A 23,085-nucleotide genomic window follows, 5' to 3' on the forward strand; every position below is an offset into this window, starting at 1 on the left:
AAATTGAGAAGGTTTTCTTCCTCCTTCCCCTTTTTTTTGTTGCTGGTGTGAAATCCTTTAGGTGGCGATTTTGTTGTGGTTTGAAGCATGTCACAAGTGAACTCTTGTTGTTCTTGCACGTGTTCGGGTAATGGAAATTGTGGTTTGTCCTGTGCTGGTGGTGGATGGAAAGGGTTGGGTGTAACTCCAATTTGTCGGTGTGGAGATGTTGCTGTGATTAGAACTGCTAAAACAACTAGGAATGCTGGGAAGAAATTTTGGGGATGCCCAAATGTCAAGGTTAGTTGGTTAAGTGTTGTTGCAGATTTGTTTTTTAAAATTATTGATTGTAATTATTGTTGATTGGTTTTTATCTTCGCTTTATGAACAGAGAGGAAATCAAGAATCTGTTGGGTGTAATTATTTCAAGTGGAGTGGAGAAGATGATATTGACCAAAGAGATGGTGTTATCTTGAGCCAGAATAGGGAGATTTGTAGTTTAGAAAAGAGTATTAAGTTGTATGAGAAATGGGTGAAATGTTTAATAGGAGTTGTTGGTGTTGTTGTTGTCCTTAATATAATCTTAGTTTCAGTGCTGTTGAAAAGTCCCTAAATTGTTGTGAAGGTTGTATTTGGTATGTTGTGCAATTATGTAGCTTGTTTTGGTGTGATATATAAAGTTTCAAATCACAGTGTGTTCTGTATTGGTGAATTTGTTATCTGTGAAAATCTGTTAATATTAAAAGGCTTATACAATTGAAAGAAAGGGGCCACATGAAATGCAAGATATGTGTGTTAATATGCGTGCAACACTAAAACAATGAAATGGGCCACACATGAAGTGCAAAATATATTCTGAAAGGGGCCACAGGAAGTCCAAAATATATTCCTTTGTCTAATTAAATTCAACTGATTTTGAACAAAGCCTGCAATGTTAACCCACATATGGGTCCACTTGAAGTGGTACATCCAAAAATAATTCCAAAATAACATCAAGTGTTACATCCAAAACTAAATCCAAAGTGGATACATACCACAAAATACATTAAATACAGCAAATACTACATCCAAAATACATCAAGTACTTCACGGTTTCCAAACTTGCCCCCTCCTATGTGGAAGTTTCTGCCTCATGCTGGGTCTGCCACGTGATGGGGGACGTTGTGGTGCATTTGCTATTGCAGTGGGATGTGTTGGAAGTGGTGGAATGGCTGTTGCAGCTGGTGGAATGGCTGTTGGAGGTGCTGGAATGGTCGTTGCAGGTGCTGGAGTGGTTGTTGTAGGTGCTGGAATTGGTTGATTTGAAGTTGAAGCTTGAGTCAAATTGACACTTGGTGGCAGATTATCACCTACATTAGAACTTGACGGTTGGGTTGTATTAGGTGATGGTTCTGGAGATGGTGGAGCATGTGGGCATGTGCTTCTATTGTGTCCTACTTGTTTACAGATGGCACACTTCTTCCTTTCCCCTGCTCTTCTAACCTGGGTTTCATCTTTATTAAGCTCAGAAGCTAGAAGGCTCCTTTTCTTTTTTGGTCTTCCAGGTAAGGTACGCTTTACAGGAGGCAAGACATCGGGGAATGGAGTAATCTCTCACACATTTTGGCCATTCACAGGATATATTATTGAGTTATAAATTTCTTCATATGATGACTTGGTAAACCAATGTGCTATAAATTGTTCTGCATTCAGATTCAAGAAGGTCATTGCAGTTAGCGAGTGGCAACACGGAATGCCAGTAATATTCCATTTTCTGCAACTGCATTCCATGCTGTCCACATTAACAACATACTTGTCACCCAAAGTAGAAACATGTCTGACCTCAAAAATCTTGTCCGCTGACCAACTACATGCACAAAAAAAGTGACGTACATCATGAAGCAGTCCAATCACAAAATTCACAATAAAGTAGACAGAGATCAGTACCTTGGAACCCAATATTTTGTTAACTGCATCTCCTTGTTCAGTCTATCTCGAATTTTAGGGCATATTGAACTTTGAAAAGAACTTACTTTCAATTTATTACTTGCCCATCTATTCATCATGTACAACCGTATTTCTTCAAGCATGGTAACTATTGGCTTACTCCTAGCATCCACTAGCACGCTGTTGAAGGCCTCTGACATGTTGTTCACTAGTGTGTCACATTTCACAGTGGTATTGAACCTTGATCTTGACCAATACCTTTATCAGTTTGCAGCAATTATCAGAATTTTGAAATCATAAAAATATGTGCACGATCAATAAAATTTCACTGCAGTAATGCATTAATTCCAAATTTGCCATGCTATGTACTTTTCCTAATAACCTTTATCAGTGTGCGCCAAATGGAAATGTGCAGAAAGTTAACAGAAATCCAAATACTTGCCTTGGAGGAATAGCTATTAAATGTTTGAAGGCATCCTCATTAACTTCTTTGATCTCCAACATAACCTTTTCCCATTCTTGTGGATGTGTGCAGTAAGCAGCCCTCCACATTAAACGTTTCAAAATCTTCTCTGGAAATTTCTTCCTAAAGTTCTCGTACAAGTGGCGCATACAGAACCTTTGGTCAACTCCAGGAATGAGCTCATTTAGAGCTGGCAGCAGACCCTAACAAAATAACAACAATTAAATGAAATCAGAACTGCAATGAACCAATTAAAACCAATTAAATGACTGAAAAATAATTTATTACCTTTTGTTGGTCTGATACAAAGGTACATGAGGCACAACATTCAACTCCACCAAGATCATCAATTAAAAGGTCTAAGAACCAAGACCATGTGTCCTTATTTTCAACCTCCACAATTGCGTATGCTATAGGCAACATTTGATCATTGGCATCTCTTGCCACAGCTGTCAACAACTCACCACCATACTTACCCTTTAAAAAACATCCATCCAATCCTATTATAGACCTACATGATACAAAGCTGTCCTTGCATGCTTTAAAACAAACGTATAATCTCTGAAATATTTTTGAACCATCATGGTCTTCAACCTTTATTTTAATTGTTGAACCCGGATTTGATCTACGCAACTCATGAGCATAATCATATATACGTTTGTATTGCTCTATAAAGGAACCATCAATCTTGTTTGCAGCCATGGATCTTGCTCGAAAAGACATAGCACGAGATATAGACACGTTCCACTTCCTTAACCCCTTTTCTCGAATATGCATGGCCTTCACAGTAGGATTCTCTCTAACTGTCTTTTCTATTCTCCCACTTAACCACTTTGCATTGATTAGACGATTGTTAAACTCCCTAGAACAAGTATGTTTGTCCATAATTTTTCTCAACTGCCAGGTTTTAAGTATTGGTACATAAGCACAATAAGAAATCCATACACACTTTCCTCTTGCACCCAAACATACCACCCTTACTCTTTTTTTGTCATTCTTCTCAAATTTCAAATTTCTCCCGCTTTGCAACCCATAAGTTCTTATGGCTTCTATAAATTCTTCCTTGTTAACGAAATATGTCCTAACTTGCCATTCATATTCAGCCATACTTTTCAGCATACAAAAAGTGGGAAAACTTCCACATGTATCTTCATCACCACTGCTGGAATCACTGCCTTCATTACTTACCAACTCATCTGATTCCCATTCATTATCAGACAACCCTCTAGCATGTTTCTTCATTTCATTACTTTTTTGATTGTGATTAATTTTTTTCCTTGACCTAGTGGAAGTCCAATGTGATCCACCAACACCTGGGTCACAATCTATATCCACATCAATTAAACCATCACTATCTTCATCCTCCACCTGAACTTCTTCCGCATTTTGCTCTTGCACCCCCTCATTATGTGTCTCATTTTGGAACTCATTATCAACTTCAAGACTCTCATTCTGGACATGTACTTCAGCCTCACCCTGAACATGGACCTCTCCCTCAACCTCACCACTTTCAGGTTGGACTTGTTCTGCACCATCACACTGCACATCAACCTCAACCTCACCAAATTCAGGTTCAACTTGGTCTGGTACAATTTCAGGCACAGTGACATTCTTCCCAGCTGAAAAATATTCTAGCATCTGTACTACCTCTGGTTCACAAATTGAATGAATTACAAACATATGAACTGAACCATGTTGCTTCGCGATGCTGACCATATGGAGTGCACCAACGTCATCAATGAAATGTTGTAACCTTTCCTCCAACACTACACAACCTCCAACAGAATAGCACAAATCTTTGACATTAATATAACCCATCTCTCGCAGTATTGATAACACCTCAAAGTAGGACCATCTATCTTCATCACACGACAAAACACTAAGTTGTCCATTAACATATTTAACTCCACCCTCGTTCACGAAGTGCCCTCCATGGTGGATAACCACTTCAAACTTCTCGTCATCCATCAAAGCTGTGAAATGTCCACATACCCAAAACCACATATTTTTATTACCAAACAAACCACCGATAAATCGACAGAAAATCAAACCCCATTTCGAAGGGGGACCACAAACTACAAAAAACTAAACCCCGTTTCGAAGGGGACCACAAATTACAGAAAAAGGAACCACAATGGTAGGACAATACAACCATCAAAATCAGAAAACCATTCTACTCAGTAAACCAAACTCAAAAACTATATACGAGAATCAAACTCAAAAACAAACCCAAATCCCCCAAAATCATATTCAACGCAAATAACAAAAAACCCTAAAATTGATTTCGAAAAAATTGGAAGCTCACCTGGATTGTTGAATGTCGTCGATCACAATGTCCAAATTTCATCTGATGCAGTGCCAATCACAACGAAAATCGAACCCAATCGAACCCTAGCTTAGCGTTTCCACGATGATCTTCGAACACTTCTCTCCTTGCACACTACAATTGATTGATACGGGCCACGTCACTAAAACTCATACACAGTCATTATGCCTTGTCACTGTTCTGTTACGATTTTTAACGGTGTTAATTTTGGGGACCAAATTGATTCACTTATGACAATTAGAGGACTAAATTGAGACTCCGAATATTTAGAGGACCTTTTTGAGACTTCAGAACAAATTCGAGGACTAAAACAATAATTAAGCCTTCATTTAATTATGTTATTACTTAAATGGGATCTTACATTTATGGTATTAAAGCGGTCTTTCCTTAGACTCTGTGGACTTGTGTGACTGCTTAGCTTTCATCGTGTCTTCTGAGTGTTATCAGCTAAGTTCATGTCTAATCAATGTCTGACTAATGGTTTTCCAGTGTGCAAGTGACATGGCAGCTCCTCGTAGAAATCCTCAATCTTCTCAGGGTGACGCACCAGACATCGCCTGGGCGATAGAAGGTTTGGTGGCAACTCTGACTCAGCATAGTAATGCCATGATGCAACAACATGAGGCATCGATGCAGCGCCTAATAACATCTTTGGAGCAGCAGCAATTGGTGATGCAGTAGATGGAGGCTGCAAGAGTGGTTGTTGAGGATGCTCACAGACAACACATAGAGGCCTTCCACCAATTGGAGGAGAACAGGACAGCTGCCCCTGTCCACGACCCTGAACCATGACCTCCACCCAGGGAATGGAGTCTGGAGGACTTTTTAAAGCACCACCTAGTGAAATTTAATGGCAAAACTAGCCCTGATGCTATGGACCAGTGGTTAAAGGACATGGAGCGAATTTTTGATGCCAAGATGTGCATTGCGGAGAATATATTGGCTTTTGTTGTATACATGCTCACGGGAGAAGTCGAGCACTAGTGGATCAGCATGCAATCCATCATGGAAGAAATAGAGGAGCTAGTCATGTGAGAGGCGTTCAGGGGGAAGTTCCTCTCCGAGTATTTTCCAGACAACGTCAGATATGCAAAAGAGGTGGAATTCCTCCAACTGACTTAAGGGAACAAGTCTATGGCTGAGTATGCAGAGAAGTTCAAGCACCTTAGCCGCTTCTACACCATGTCACTCGATAAGTAGTGGCGATGCAGGAAGTTCGAAAACGTTCTCCATGGAGACATTCGTTTGATGGTAGCCCCACTATCCATCAAGGATTTTGTAGCCTTGGTGGAGAAGGCCAAAGTTGTGGAGAAGATGAAGGTTGATGTGAAAGCTTAATGTCCATAGCAGCAAAGGGTTGGTGTGGACAGAGTGTAGTGCTTTCGGTGTGGAAGACCGCACTTAAGGAGTGTGTGCCCTCAATTGGAAGGCTTCAGAAGATGTAACAATTGTGGTAAGAAAGGCCACTTTGGCAAGGATTGCCCCACTCTTGCGAGGGCGATGGCGCGACCACTAGTTCATACTCCTGCATAGAATCAACAAAGGAGAGGAGGCAATATGCCTCAGGCAGCAGATCGGGTGTGTGCGATGATAGAAGCAGAGGTAGCAGGCTCAAGTAACCTGGTTATAGGTTGTTGTGTGATGGTTGGAATGGAATGTTGTGTTGTATGACTTTGGAGCAACACAGTCTTTTGTGTCAGATTCTTGTGTGAAAAAGTTAGGTTTGTTTGTGTTTGACCTGCAATGTGATCTTGTGGTATCTACTCCGACGTCAGGTATGGTCAGGACATCGTCCTTGTGTGCTAGATGTCCATTCGAGGTAGAGGGGCGCATATATAAAGTGAATTTGATATGCCTACCACTACAAGAGTTGAAGGTGATCTTGGAGATGGATTGACTCTCTGCCAATCGTATTCTTATAGATTGCCGAGAGAAAAAAGTTGTTGTTCCCCAACTCAGAGGAGCCAGAGTTGTTATCATCTCAAGGGGTCATGAAAGAGATTCAAGCTGGCGCGCAGTGCTTCATAATCTTTACGCATCTAAATGTGGAGAAGGAGGAAAAGACGTCAGTTATACCTGTGGTGCATGAGTTTGAGGATGTGTTCCCGAAGGAAGTACCAGGGTTACCTTCTAGTAGAGAGGTGGAATTCTCTATTGACCTAGTGCCAAGAACTGGTCCAATGTCGATGGCTTCATATCGTTTGGGTCCGGCAGAACTGGTAGAGCTCAAGAATCAAATTGAAGAGCTATTGGGAAAATAGTTCATTCGACCCAATACTTCGTCATGGGGAGCATCAATGTTGTTGGTGAAGAAAAAGGATGGGAGTTCACGCCTGTGTGTGGACTACAGGCAGTTGAACAAGATGACCATCAAGAACAAGTACCCCCTTCCGAGGATAGATGATCTGATGGATCAGTTGCATGGAGCGTCGGTGTTTTCCAAGATATATCTACGATCGCGGTATCACCAGATCTTGGTAAAGGTAGATGATGTACAGAAGACAACCTTTAGATTTCGATATGAACACTACGAGTAGGTGGTTATGCCTTTTGGTATGACCAATGCTCCAACTGTGTTTATGGATTATATGAATCAGATCTTCAGGTCATTCTTGGATAAGTTTGTTGTAGTCTTCATAGACGACATACTCATCTATTCAAGGACTCAGGAGGAACATGTCAATCACCTGAGATTAGTACTTGGTATTTTGAGGGAGAAGCAGTTGTATGCTAAACAGTCCAAGTGTGAATTCTGGATGGATGAAGTACAATTCTTGGGACATGTAATATCTGCAAAGAGCAAGCGATGTATCCGGTGGAAGTGAAGGCAGTGGTTAAGTGGAAAATTCCCAAGTCAACGACAGAGATCAAGAGTTTCGTGGGTTTAGTTGGCTACTATAGGAGATTCATAGAAGGATTCTCCAAGATAGTGGCGCCTCTAACACAACTTACTCGAAAAGACCAACCTTTCACTTGGACGGGTAAATGTGAGGGAAGCATTCAAGAGCTTAAGCAAAGGTTGACAAGTGCTCCCAAATTGGTTATCCCTGATGTTGGTAGACCTTTTGAGGTTTACTGTGATGCCTCTCATCTAGGGCTTGGTTGTGTGGTGATGCAAGAGAAGAAGGCGGTGACATATGCTTCGAGGCAACTTAAGGTGCATGAGAGAAACTACCCCACTCATGACCTGGAGTTTGCAGCTATAGTGTTTGCCTTGAAGGTCTGGAGACACTATCTTTATGGTGCCCAGTTTCGTGTGTTTAGTGATCACAAAAGTCTCAAGTACCTGTTTGACCAGAAGGAGCTAAACATGAGACAAAGGAGGTGGATGGAATTCCTGAAGGACTATGATTTTGAACTGCTATATCATCCGGGAAAGGTAAATGTGGTAGCAGATGCCTTAAGTAGGAAGACAATGCATATTGCACAACTTATGATCAAGGAGGTGGAGCTACTAGAGAAATTCACAAATATGAAGCTGCAAGTTGAGTTGGGATCTGAGTTCATTAGATGTAGTACTCTTACTATATCTAGTGACTTCTTAGACTTAGTCAAAGAAAGGCAGCTAGCGGTTGCTAGTCTAGCAGGAGTGAGAGAACAACTTGGGTTATATGAAGCGAAGAATTTCGCCTTGGGTAGTGATGGTGTACAAAGATTCCAAGATAGAGTGTGTGTACTTGACGATGCTGAAGTGAAAAGGTTAATCATTGAGGAAGGGCATAAGAGTCGTCTTAGTTTGCACCCTGGCATGACTAAGATGTACCAGGATCTCAAGGAAACCTTCTAGTGGCAGGGTATGAAGAAGGATGTTGTACAGTTTGTATCATCTTGTTTGACATGTCAAAAGGCACGGGTAGAGCATTAGAGACCCAATGGAATTCTACAGCCTTTGGACATATCGATGTGGAAATGGGATAGCATAGCTATGGACTTTGTGACCCATTTGCCACGAACCTTTAGAGGTCATGATTCGATCTGGGTTGTAGTGGACCGATTGACCAAGAGTGCTCATTTCTTAACAATGAATTTGAGGATGTTTATGGCCAAGTTGGCCCAATTGTACATTAAATAGATTGTGAGGTTGCATGGGGTACCTTCGAGTATAGTTTCATATAGAGATCCACTGTTCACTTCGCGATTTTGGCAGATGCTACAGAGTGCTTTGGGTAGCAAGCTTTGGGAAACAGTGCTAGTTGGACTAGAATTATTGGAACAGACTACAAAGAAGGTGAGAATGGTGAGAGTCAGGATGTATGTCTCTTAGAGTAGACAGAAGGCTTATGCAGACCGTAAGAGAAGACCCTTGGAATTCGTGACTGGAGATCACGTGTTCTTGAGGGTGACCCGAACCACTAGAGTAGGAAGCATCCTTAGTTAGTTAATCTTCATCCAGTATTCTATGTCTCGTAGTTGAGGAAGTACGTCTTTGACCCATCTCATGTGTTGGAAGTAGAGGATGTGCAGATCAGGGAGGATCTTACTATGGAAGTACCACCCGTTGCTTTGGAGGATAGCCGAGTAGAGGAACGTCGTGGAAAACCAGTTAGTCTTGTCAAGGTCATTTGGGGTCGGAGAACAGGTGACTCTACTTGGGAGTTAGAGGAGGATATGAGGAAGTCACATTTGCATCTGTTTTCCTGGTAAGTTTTCATTTTCAAGGTTAAAAATTTTTGTTGTTGGGGAGAATGTAAGGCCCACTTTAATTTCGACCCTAATCTTAAGGGCCCACCCTAATTAGTTGGGCCTAAGGCTGACCCATGGGATGTCCAAAGCCCCTAAACCAACCTAACACTCTCATTTCCTAATCAATTTCAGAAAAACAATTTCTCAAACACATTCTTTTCCTTTCAACAGAAGCTCTGCTAGGGTTTGGCCCCCTTCTTGGTCACGCTAGCTCAAAGCTCACTCCCGTCTCACAAAAGTTAGTTCTTGAACCGTACTTTCTTCGTTCTAAGCTTTGTTTTTGTGGTCCCAACTAGGGTTCCTCCGGGTAATCTAGTGTTGTTCTAGTGTTACTATTTATAGCTTGCGAATTTTTTCTAAGAGTTGGGTGTCTTTTCTACTCGTGCCAAACCAGTCATAACAACTTTCTAGAAGGTAAGGGAAGCTAGGGTTTTTTGTATTTGCTTTATATCTGCTTGTTTAGATTTATTTTCGTGTTTGATATGCTTAGGTGTTGCTGTGATTGCTTGGATTATGGATGAATGTGTTGTGGTTTGCAAATGCTTGATTGTTGCACGCGAGAACAATGGTAGGTATTGGTTTTCTAGCCCAAGTGAGCGTACCTCACCTAGGCGAGATTAGCAGCAACTCACCCAGGTTTTCTGCTTGAACTATCGCTTAAGCGACGAACCTTCGTTTTGAGCGAGGGGTAATCTCGCTCAAGCGAGGAGGTCTCGCCTAAACAAGAAATCACAGAAGCCACTGTTCCTTGTTTAAGCTCTCGCCTATGCGAGAAGGGCTCGCCTAAGCGAGAGAACCTCTCTCGCCTAAGCAAGGTCTTCTAGCCTGAGCGAGTTTGGGACATGTTTGTGCTCTAGTTCTATTTGGTTCTCTAATATGGTTGCTTGCTCGCCTGATGGGACGTTTTACCATAAAAGCCTAATGTACGATGCCATGTATATTTCATGAGATTAAATGGGGATGATATGTTGCCGTGTTGAACATGAAATGGAAAGTATGAATTGGTTGGTTAATTGGTTGAATGATTACATGAGACATGGTATGCATGATAACTTTATGCTTGGTTGGTGAGACATGATTTTGGTGTGGTTTAGGACGTAATTCTGTGAATCTCTAGGTGAGATCTCATGGTGGTGCCTCATTGGTCAGGACGTAATTCCACGAAAGTTTAGTGGTGGTGCCTCATTGGTTAGGACGTAATTCCACGATGGTTGCATGGTGGTGCCTCATGGTCAGGATGTAATTCCATGACCCCAGTTAGTGGGAGCTCATGGTGGTGCTTCGTGATTAGGACATTATTCTACGAAATTTCGTGGTAGTGCCCAATTATATAATTTAGTAAGGATTCAAGTAAGGATTGTATCCTGACACTTTAAAAAGTTAGTTAGTTTTACGTAGAGCGTACTGACTCGAATGGTGAGAGTAGTAGGAGGTCCTAGTCTTTGGCAAGATAATGGCCTTAGATGTTTGAAGGTTAACCTTATGAGTGGTAGGGTGAAACCCATTGGCAATTGGCTCTGCAGAGCAGTAGAGGCCACCAAAAGTGCAAGCATCCAGTGAATTCGAATGATTATATGTATTCGGATAATCGTGTCTTGAGTCTTAGTGTCTTGTTTGCTGGTCATTGGATGCGTGGTTGATATATGTATCTTTGGCTATAAAATTATATGAAATTGTATGATAAATCATTTTCTATTCTAGCTTACCCTTTCTTCTTGATTGTATGTTCTATGTGTGATTTTTCTCCTTTTGCGATGATCATCAATTTATTGATGTGAGTATATGCGAGGACTCCCCATGGTCATCAGGGTGATAAAGATTTCGCTGCTTAGTTCGTCTTGGATCTGATTCCGTTTTCCCGAATTTCTTTTTAGGGTTGTAGCCCATGTATTGTCTTGCTCCTTGAGCATTTATTTTGAATACTGTCGATCTATTTCTTTGTCTTGTTATTGACATTGTGATGTGTTTTAGTTTTTCATTCTAAGTATTCTTGGATAATTGTAAGAAGTAATGTTTATACTCCATGACTTTGCCTTTTATTATTAATGTTTCATTTAATTATGTTATTACATTACACATGGACTTTTTATTCCTTGAGATATAAAGGCCTGATCATTAGTCCTTTTGGTATATGAACGAAATATTACCATATGACTATTGTCACTTTCATTTTGAACTAGTCCATAAAGTTACTAGTCATATTAAGGTGTTAAGTTTGGTTAGCTTGACACCACATTAATAATGTTAACTCATCAGGGTTGTGGTTAAAGAATGTGAATTAGTCCGGTTTGACTTGCTTTTTGGTTAGTAAAGAAATAATGAACTTAAGACAACATTTATTTTTAAGAGAGATACTCTTTTAAAGTGACAGGAATTATACAAGTCCGCTCAAAACATGGTCAATGATGCTTACCCAGCAGAATCATTGTCACTCTTCACTCACCGACAATACTACAGCAAAATCATTCCATACATTTTCTTTTCCGATTGACCTCTCCCTTTATTTTCTTTCCCTTGTTTTGAGCTTCTAACCTTTCCATAAAACTAGTGATTATAACTATTAACTATAAATATCTTCTATCGAACAATCTTACTGTGACACAAATAAAAATACTAGGAGAAACATAGTTTTATTTCTCAACACTAAACACCATCGTATATCCTCGAACAGAAACTTGAAGTCTGAGTCCGCAAATAGAAAACTTATTTAATTCAAACTTGAACGAACCCCTTACATAATCTTACTGGCGCAGGGCGGAAGTAGAGAGACACACAACTTAGTGGGAAAACGGAAAACTTATTTAATTGAAAGCGGAAGAAATCTGTTAATCTATTTGGTGCAAGGCGGAAGTGGAGAGCCACACAAGTGAGTGTGAAAATAGGAATATTTATCGAATGTTTGCAATCTCCCACCCTGCGGTATTTGGCCCTTCAAGCCAGGATTATAACTGAAGTTCAATTGCTGAAAATATCGCACTTGGGTAAGCCCCGTTGGAATGCTGCCATAAATGTTATTGTGACTGATATCCAACCAAGTTAAGGTTTGCTTGGGAAACGTCAAACGAGAGAGATCAAAGGAGAAGGCATTCCTGGAAAGGTCAACTAGCTCAGTATTTTTCTTGCTCCCGAAAAGAAATGAAGCATCGCCTAAAAAGTTGTTCCCTGACAAGTCTATCCTCTCTAGGTCTAGGTTGCCCAAGGAAGCGGGAATGGGCCCGGAAAGCTGGTTGTGAGAGAGAATGAGATCTAGCCCGGGCTTCTTGAAGGATCCAAAAGAGGCCGGGATTGGGCCCGTCAATTTGTTCCTGTCCAGCCGTAGAGTGATGAGATTAGGCAGTTGGGAAAGTGAGCTGGGAATGGAGCCCGAGAGTTTGTTAGAGGAAAGTTCGATATACTCGAGGGTCTTAATCTGGGCCAGAAATTCAGGTATGGGGCCTGAGATACCAGTATTGGAGATAGAGATATCTGTTAGTCTGGGGAGTTTGGCGAGGGTGGGCTGAATTGGGCCGACGAGGTTGGGGAGGTTGTGGAGGCTGAGGCCCCGGAGGTAAGGGAGGTCACCCACAGAGGGTGGTATTTGTCCGGTGACATTCGGGTCTGGCTGATCGGATCTTAGAAATATTGTGAAGATGCGGTTATTTCTGTCGTCACACTTGACACAGTACCAGCCGCAGCAATCCTCTTTTGGGTCCCAAGAGGCTAGGAAATAAGGGTTGTTGAGTTCCCTTTTGAAGCGGAGGAGCGCCTTCTTGTCTTGTGGGTGGCACAGCTCCGATAATGCAACTGGAAATGGGGACAACATTAGGACGCATAGTCCCAACATCATTAACAAGCTTCTCATTTTGCTTATGAATGGGAAGTCACAAGTTGTGTTCCAGAGGTACTTCCACACTTCTCATTCCTCTCATTTTAAAGAACAATGCCACGGTTCATAGCCCTTGCGACATTTCACGTTTTCCACGTTGGAAATAATATCCGGTGCTACCCAATCACAAGTCAAAATTACTCAAGTGGTGTGCCTACCCAAATAGTACCCGTAATTTACACCTTTTTCCTTTTCGGTGCTGGCAGATACACAAAAACGGTAAAAAAACAGCGACAAATAATGAATTATAACAAAATATTCATTATTAATACCAGCTTAAACAACCGAAGTTATTCTGTATTTTTTAAATATAAATAATATTATATTATAAATGATAATAGTGTAATTTTATTAAATTAATATATAAAATAAATATATATTTATTAAAAATAAAATGAAATGAATAGAGAGAATAATTGTTGATAAAAAAAAGATAAATAATTTTATAAAAAATAGACAAAAATAACCGTTAATTTTAAAAAATTTAATAAATAATTATATTATAAGGAGTATAATTGGTATTATGAAATGTAGATATAAAAAAGAGAGGATCATAAAGAAAAATCAGAAAATAGTATTCCTTTTAAATAAGTGCTATTGGGATAAAGCAGCATCTAACGTCCACAATTTTAAAATTAAAATTGTGTTTATAGAAACCTCTTTGCACATTCTTTTTAAAATGAGTGTTACAGGGATGAAGCTGCATCATTAACACACTTCTCCTTTTGCTTATGAATGTGAAGTGACATCTTGTGTTCCATAGGTACATCAACACGCTTCTCATTCCTCTCATTTGAAAGATCCATGTGATGGTCTATGGTCGAGAGATGAAAGAATTTCTTACACATTTTTTTATCTTTAAATAAATCAAAATACATAGTAAAATCATATATTAATTTTTAGGGAACTTATATATTAATTCACATAAAAATAAAATATGAAAACATATTTGACTTTCTTATTGAGACGTTGATAAATGGGTACGTGATTTTCAAAATGTAGAGATTTTAGGTATCAACTTCGTTTTCCTCATGATGAGACGAAGAGAAACAAAATTCTACTAAATACAAAATGTTACCTTTTCTATAAATGGAGACCATTAATATTTTCAGTCCATTCTAGATTTTAATAATTACAATTCAACCTCTGTTAAATTAGAATATTACTTTAGATATCTGCACAACAAGATTTTCATGAAAATTATACTCTTAATCATAAATTTCATATTAACATACCACTATATAATTTAACTAACCAGATAATGGCCCTATAACACATTTAAACAATATATGTGACACAAAAATTCTAACTTCCACTAGTCAGGTAATTTTGAGTGAGAAAGTATGTTTTTGAAGCTTTAAAAATGTGTTAAAATGATTTTAATTATTGTAAATGGTTAACTGATGATGAGATTGAAAATGAATTTAGAAGAAGTATGTATGATTGTAGATATACGATGATTTTGATTTAGATAAGATGCATGAATAGAATGTTATGTGATGAATTAAATTATTATGTGATATTGAGTATGATGTGAACATAGATATTTTTTAGGAGAAAATACTATGGTGGGATGGTTTACGTCGTATATTGAAATTGGGATTCTGAAGGAGATAATAACAACTCTACTAAATTGGACTATTATGAAAGGAAATATTTGTTCGTGAGAATCAATTGAGGCTCCTCTACGGTGTGATAAAGAACTTTGTTTGGTAGGTCATAAAAAATTTTACCCTTTCATATGATGAGGACCTAGTTCCTAACATATAATTTTATTGTTGATGAAAACGTACTGAAGGTACGAGACCTCCAAAAATATATTCAACTATTTGCGATAGTGTGATGTTAATAGTTGATTACTTGAAAGGTAGATAGTTAGGCTATGAAATATTAGATCATTGATTTTTTTTTTTAATGTATTTATCATATTGAATGGATTTTAAATATGTATGGGTGTTTTTGAATTTATTGATTAAATTGAATGGATGATAAATATGTATGAGCATGTAGACTTTCTTTTTAAAAGAATACTACTTTGCCTTGTTTGTCTTTGTTATGTTGTATATGAGAACAAACAATATTTCAATGAGAAAAATAAAAAATGAATATTGTACTCACCAAGAATATGATGTTAGAATGGCGAGGGGAATAAGTGTGAGAAGATTGATATCGTCGTAAAGTCGACCTGGTGGTGAAGATATGTAGAAGAGTAGCATTGACATAAAGCCGACTTGATGGTGAAGATATGTAGAAGAGTAGCATTGACATAAAGCCGACCTAGTGGTAAAGATATGTAGAAAAGAAAAGTAGCATCGTAATGAAGTTGGCCTCATAATGGAGATGTGTAGAGAAGAAGATTGATGTCGTCGTAAAGCCGACCAAATGGTGAAGATATGTAGAAGAGAAGAGTGTCGTGAAGTTGGCCTGATATTGTTGATGTATGAGAAAGAAGGAAGTAAGAAGTTGTCTCCGTATAGTCGAGGTCATTACGAGGAGGAGAATTGGTATTATGTCGTCTTAAGACCGATTTGTTAATATTAAATTAAGATTGCAGAGATAAAGCACGTGAAGATAAAATTTTAGATTATGTTGAGTGGTTATAGATACATTAGTTATTTGTTGATGAAATATTTTGGTTGTTATTTAGGAGGATATTCTAGATTATCTTTAAAGTTATTATTAGCCATTAACTGATTATGTATATCTATAATATTTATAACCGATTTACTTTCTATAAATAAGAATATTACTTCCATGGTCAAGGGACAAATCAATTTTGACCTAAGTGAAGCAAAAACTAAGGTTAAAACTTGTCTTTCTTATTGTTTTCGGAGGAAGGTTATATTACACCTTTTGTAACCGGAACAAATATAAGACAAAAAGAGATAATAAGAAAGAGTTTTATATTTGTTATAGAATTTCTTTCTTTAGGAATTGTTATATATATATATATATATATATATATATATATATATATATATATATATATATATATATATATATATATATATATATATATATATATAACTTTCATGCATGAAGATCGCTCATCTTAATACCGAGGTGTCCGAACTGAAAGTTGTTTGTGACCAGATTAAACAAAAAGACGAAGAGCTACTAACAATGACCAACCAACTGAAGGAACATAAAAAAGAGAAGAAAACTTGGACTAAAAATTCTAAACTCCTCAAGGATCAAATCGGTTCTTCACTCAACATGGGCTTCCAGCTAGCTCTTGACCAAGTTCGCATGCTCATCCCCGATGCTGACCTATCCCAAGCCGACATTTCAAAAACCATTGTGGATGGACAACTTATCGAAACCGATGAATATGACACTTAGTATTATTATTTTCTTTACCTTCTCATATTTGTATTTGGAACATCTTTTGACTTCCCTTTTTGCAACAGTTTACTATGTTTTATTATACCAAGTTAATTTCACCCTTTGCTAGTAATTACCTTCCACATTGTCCATAATAAGATAATTCGACTACAAACCAAGACTTCCATAACAAAACTACCATCGATTTCTTATTTTCTGTAAATGAATACGATAAATTATGTCGGCCCCAAACCAAGACTACTAAATATCCGACCTTGAACTCTTAGCCTAATAAATATGATAAATGCAATCGGCTAAAAACCAAGACTTTAGTTAAGACCAAAACTAACCTCGAGCTCTCAGTCTTACCAAGTAAATATGACAAGAATAGTCAGTCAAAAACTGAGAGTGCTAAACAAACCAAAATCCAGCCTCAAGCTCTCAGTCTAAGAAACATGATAAATGTAATAAGCTAAAAACTAAGACTTTAAGCGTGACCAGAACTAACCTCGAGCTCTTAGTCTTACCAAGTAAATATGACAAGAATAGTCGGTCAAAAACCGAGACTACTAAACAAACCGAAATCCAACCTCGAGCTCTTAGTCTAAGAAACATGATAAATGTAATCAGCTAAAAACCGAGACTTTAAGCAAGACCAGAACTAACCTCGAGCTCTCAGTCTTACCAAGTAAATATGACAAGAACAGTCAGTCAAAAACTGAGACCGCTAAACAAACCAAAATTCAACCTCGAGCTCTTAGTCTAAGAAACATGATAAATGTAATCAGCTAAAAACCGAGACTTTAAGCAAGACCAGAACTAACCTCGAGCTCTCAGTCTTACCAAGTAAATATGACAAGAATAGTCAGTCAAAAACTGAGACCGCTAAACAAACCAAAATTCAACCTCAAGCTCTTAGTCTAAGAAACATGATAAATGTAATCAGCTAAAAACCGAGACTTTAAGCAAGACCAAAACTAACCTCGAGCTCTCGATTTCTTCACGAATTAATCTCCCCCATCCTTATTGCGCTTCTAGCCCTGCAAAATCACTAAACAATATGTTTATGATCAATTATCATTGAGCGCCACAGCTTATAATTGCCCTTGAACATCGAGATCTGGAATCATTTGATCATCGAAAGTCGCGTCTCAGAATTGCCTACGAGCATCAGGACCCGAAATTATTTTATCATCGAGCATCTCAGAATTGCCTTCGAGCATCGGGGCCCAGAATTGCCTTCGAGCATCGGGGCCAGAATCATGATTTAATAAAATAAATAAGAAGAAAAAAATGACTTGGATTTAAAATGAATAGTTGTGACAAGAAAACAAAACAAAAAATAAAAACAATTATCCAACTAACTAAAATAAAAATGCAAATTTGTCGCATTCCATGTTCTAGGAATTTCCTTGCCATCCAAAGACTCTAATTTATATGCTCCCAATCCGACTACCTCTTCAATTCGATAAGGTCTCGTCCATTTGGGCACCAATTTATTATCCATTTAAATTAATTGTGCCTTTCTTAACATTAAATTTGCTTCCTGAAAACTCCTCGAATTTACACTTGTCTTATATCTTCTTTCCACTCTCCTCTTAACTGCATCCCCCGATATCCTAGGCAATTCTCGAACCTCTTCCAAAGTATCCAAATTAGCAAGCAGTCCCTGTTCTGAAAGCTTGTCTTCAAATAATCTTACCCTTTCCACATTTTCAGTGATATCTATGGGAATCATTGCATTTGTCCCATATACTAAACTGAATGGAGTTTCATGCGTGGTTGTCTGAGGAGTGGTGTGATAGGACCATATTACTCAGTGAATTCCATCTGGCCAATCACCTTTAACTGTCATTAACCTTCGCTTCGAACCTCGCATAATAACTTTGTTAGCTACTTTAGCTTGCCCATTCGTTTGAGGATGCTCCACAGAAGAAAAAACATGTATGATGCCCACCTCCCTACACAATTGTCGTACCTATGAACATACAAATTGGGTGCCATTATCTGAAATGAGGCGTCGTGGAACTCCAAACATGCATACTATATTCTTCCAAATGAAGTCTTTAATCTTATTCCCTGTTATTATTGCTACAGGCTCTGCTTCAATCCATTTCGTAAAATACTCGATGGCCACTATCAAAAACTTGAGCTACCTAACAGCACGTGGAAAAGGTCCCAGTATATTTATTCCCCGTGTATGAAATGGCCACGATGCATTGATGAAGTGTAGAACCTCAAGCGGTGCTCTGGCCCGATCAGCGTGTTTCTAACACTATCCACATCTTCTCATATACTCCATACAATCAGTTCGCATAGTTGGCCAGAAAAATCCTGCTCTCATGACTCGCAACATCAACGCTCTCCCTCTGATGTGACTCCTATATATACGCTAATGCAACTCAACCATGATCCTTATAGCTTCTTCTTAATCTATGCAGATCAACAAAGGACGAGAATATCCATGTCGAAATAAATTACCGTCAATTAACACATATCTACTAGAACTCTTCCTAATCTGACTTGCTTCCTCATTATCTCCAGGTAATTGCCCATCTACAATGTATCTTTTTATGGGAGTCATCCAATTATCCTTTGAAGTTACTTGTATTGCCAAAATTTGACAATTATCTCCCATTTCTACCCCTGGAGATATCAATGTTTCCGGAATTATCGATTGATGTTGTCCTGGCTTCATATAACTAGGCAATTTTGATAACAAATTCATCCCACTATTATGATCCCTAGGAACATGTACAAACCAAAATACACAAAATTCTTGGCCAAAGTGTGAAAAAATTCCAAATATTTGGCTAACTGGGAATCGCGAGCTTGAAATTCTCCTTTTACTTGTCCCGTCACTAATGTTGAATCACTTTTAATTACTAGCTTTGCGACTCCCATTTCCTTTGCTAGTAACATTCCGGCTATTAATGCTTCATACTCAGCTTGATTGTTACTTGCCTTGAAAGCAAACCTTAAAGACAGCTCAATCAAAATCCTGCCTGCCCCTTCTAACACAATACCAGCTCCATTCCCTTTTAGATTGGAGGCTCCATCCACAGACAGAACCCATTGCAACACATCTTCATGTTGGACTTCGTAGGATTAGTAAGTTCCACCAAAAACTTTGATAATACTTGTGCTTTGATTGGGCCCATAGCGTCGTACTGAATATTATATTCTAACAACTCAACCGCTCATTTAACCAACTTGCCCAATATATAAGGTTTCTGCACTTGTTTTATAGGCAAATCCATCATTATTCTCACCACATGATTTTGAAAATAATGTCTTAACCGTCGAGCTGTTACCACCACAGCTAATGCGGCATTTTCCAATATAGGATATTGTGTCTTTGCCCCCATTTAACACCTTACGAACAAAATACGCAAGTTTCTATTCTTCCTTCCACTATTGAACTAATAACGAACTAACCGCTTGATTAGTCACCGAAATATATAACGCCAGAATACTATTCTTTTCAGGTCTGCAGAGCACTGGTGGTTTGCTCAAATATTCTTTCAACTGTTGAAAGGCTTATTCGCGCTGGCTGGACCACTGAAACCTATCATTCTTTCGGAAACATTGAAAATAAGGTAACCCCTTATCACCATTTTTTTCCAAAAATCGAGAGAGAGTAGCCATCCTCTCCGTCAGTCGTTGAACCTCTTTTACATTTGTTGGACTTCTCATATTAATAACAACTTCACATTTGTCGGGATTAGCCTCTATACCTCTCTCAGTACGTAAAAACCCCAAGAACTTTCCTACTCTGACGCCAAATAGACATTTCTCTAGATTAAACTTAAGTTGATACTTATTTATTGTGGCAAACAACTTAACCAAATCTTCTTGATGTTGAACTTCCATTGTTGAGGTTACTACCATGTCATCTACGTATTCTTGTATATTGCACCCCATCATAGGAGCCAAGATCCGATCCATCAGTCTTTGGTACGTAGCGCCTGCATTTTTTAAACCAAAAGGCATCACCTTGTAGCAATAGTTCAAGGTTTCTCCCATGAAAGATGTTTTTTCTTCATCCTGAGGATGCATCTTTATTTGGTTGTAACTTGAGTAAGCATCAATGAAACTAAGAAAAGTGCATCCCGACACACTGTCCACTAGTGCATCTATGCCAGGTAAGGGATAGGAATCTTTTGGACATGCTTTATTCAGATCAATGAAATCCACACACATCCTCCATTTTTCGTTTCACTTTTTAACCATCACTACATTTGCTAACCATGTAGGATACTGAATTTCCCGGATATGCGATGCATCCAAAAGCTTCTTTACCTCCTCTGCAATAGCTTGAGCCTTTTCACCTCCCAACCGCCTTCATCTCTGAATCTTCTCTTTAGCACTTGGGTTCACATTAAGTTTATGACATAAGAAGTCAGGGTCTCTCCCCACCATATTTGTTGTTGTCCAAGCAAACGAGGAAAGATTTGCTTGCAAAACCTACAAGATTTGTGCTTCAACTGTTGGACTTAGGCCTCCTCCTATTTTAAGTTTTCTCCCATCAAGATTTACTTACTTCACCTCCCCCACAGATTGGGGCATTCGTTATGGATGCACTATCCTAGGATCTAATTCGGTATCAACAGATACTTTACTAGATGCTACACAATATGCATCCTTCTGACGAGTTCGAAGACTGTCTTCATAACACTTCCTAACTGTCTCTTGATTTATTGACATCGTGACTACCTTCTCTTCATTCGTAGGAAACTTCATCTTCAAATGAGGAGTTGAGACTATGGCTCTAAGTTTATTCAAGGAAGGTCTGCCAAGTAGAAAGTTATATGCTGATGGAGCATTAACAACTATGTAGTGTACCACGATAGTTTTTACAGTTTTATCATCCCTAAACATTGTACGCAAATCTGCATAACCCCTCACCTCTACTTGTTCTCTAGAAAAACCTAATAACATGTCGCCAAAAGGTTGTAATCGATCCAAGGGAATTTGTAAACCTACAAAGGTTTCCCAGAACATAACATCAGCTGAACTGCCTTGATTTATCAACACCCGATGCACATTCCTTCCCATCATGATAACTGACAGCACTATCGGGTTATCCTCATGTGGAACCAGTCCCTTCAAATCTTCATTAGAAAAAACAATGTTTGGATTCTTCGTAGATCGCTCTATTTTTACAACAGTCATTACGCTTCTTACATATCTTTTCCTGGACGCATGTGTCAATCCTCCCCCTGAAAAACCTCTTGTTATTGTCTTAAAATCACCCAAGATAGGAATTTCATGTGACTCGGTTTTCGAGGGCTGCTTCATTCGCTCATCATCCTTCTCAACCCTGACATATTTCTTCAACATACCTCTAGCCGATAATGCCGCCAGCTGATTAGCTAGGGTATGATAGTCATCAGTATCGTGTCCTACTATTCGATGAAATTTACTCTAGGCCTTAGGCCTCAATCCGAGGACTCTGGTGGTAACATTGGGACAACGCAACTGCTTACTATAAGACCCGTGAAATTTAATTAATTAAATAAATAAATAATTAATAAATACGCGTAGTGGGAGCCTTTATGGCATTTAATATTGATTGATGTGATGTGGCAAAGTACTAGCTTAAATGGTTGAGAGTACTTAATTGTGTGAGAAGACTTGGGTTCAAGTCCTATGTATGCCATTTATGTGTTATTTAATTAATCTTATTTTTAATAATATTCTTGATCATGTTGAATGATAATATAATCATAGAATTAATTATATTAGTCATCACAAAACGTGAATTGGTTGAATAGTTGTGCAATTGATTCGAACCTTGGTGAATCCAAAATAAACTTTCTTTTTGCCAAAATTTATTTTGGCGTGAAGGTGAAAGGGCAGAGAAACCCTAGCCACCTTAGATGGGTAGAAGGGAGGGCTACAAAACCACTAAATTATGGTCATTGAATAGCAATTAAGCACATTGCTAATTAATTTTCGTTTTAGGAGTAAATGGGGTAATTATTGGGTGGTATTGGTGAGAGAGAATGGAAGTAGAGGAGAGAACCACACTGCATTGTTGTGAGTTTTTAGGCTGCAAAGTTTTAGAGTATTAGAGCTGAATTATAGAGAGATTAAGAGTTATTGGTTGGAGAGTCAAGGGGAGGTCATTGGAGATCATTAAGAACTTTAGCGTTGATCCAATTTTAATCAAAGGAAACCAGGTTAGGGGAGCTGGATCACATTATATTTATGTTTTTATTTGTAAATGTATGAATTATAGCATGTATATGTATGATCACCTTTAAATTTCATTGAAATTTGTGTTTCTGGAAATTTTCCAGAAACTGCCTGGCGGACGATGAACTATACCGCCAGACGACTTCTCTATGTTGTGTGATTTTTCTAGGTTCCTATGAGGAACCGCCTGGCGGCAAAGTCTTGTGCCGCCAGGCAACACAAGCTGGCCAACCCAGTTTTTTGGATTTTGATGAATTGCCCGGCGGTGATGAACAACTGCCCGACGATGCAAGTCGAATTCATTCGATTTGGATGTTT

The 23,085-nt window shown here is 38.6% G+C and overlaps 2 protein-coding genes across 2 annotated transcripts; one reads left to right on the forward strand and one right to left on the reverse strand.

The window, feature by feature from the left end:
- Positions 1-5,567: 5,567 nt before the first annotated feature.
- LOC114163439 lies at positions 5,568-6,955 on the forward strand. The gene is made up of 2 exons (XM_028047750.1): positions 5,568-5,645; positions 6,617-6,955. Exons 1-2 carry the CDS (start codon positions 5,568-5,570, stop codon positions 6,953-6,955), a joined length of 417 nt encoding a protein of 138 aa, XP_027903551.1.
- A 5,033-nt stretch (positions 6,956-11,988) lies between these two features.
- Positions 11,989-13,279, reverse strand: LOC114196286 (polygalacturonase inhibitor-like). Its single transcript, XM_028086884.1, has one exon. The coding sequence runs from the start codon at positions 13,216-13,218 to the stop codon at positions 12,208-12,210; it is 1,011 nt and encodes a 336-aa protein (XP_027942685.1). The 5' UTR covers positions 13,219-13,279; the 3' UTR covers positions 11,989-12,207.
- Positions 13,280-23,085: the final 9,806 nt, after the last annotated feature.

The sequence above is a fragment of the Vigna unguiculata genome, chromosome 9, assembly GCF_004118075.2.
Source record: "Vigna unguiculata cultivar IT97K-499-35 chromosome 9, ASM411807v1, whole genome shotgun sequence".
Classification (NCBI taxonomy): domain Eukaryota; kingdom Viridiplantae; phylum Streptophyta; class Magnoliopsida; order Fabales; family Fabaceae; genus Vigna; species Vigna unguiculata.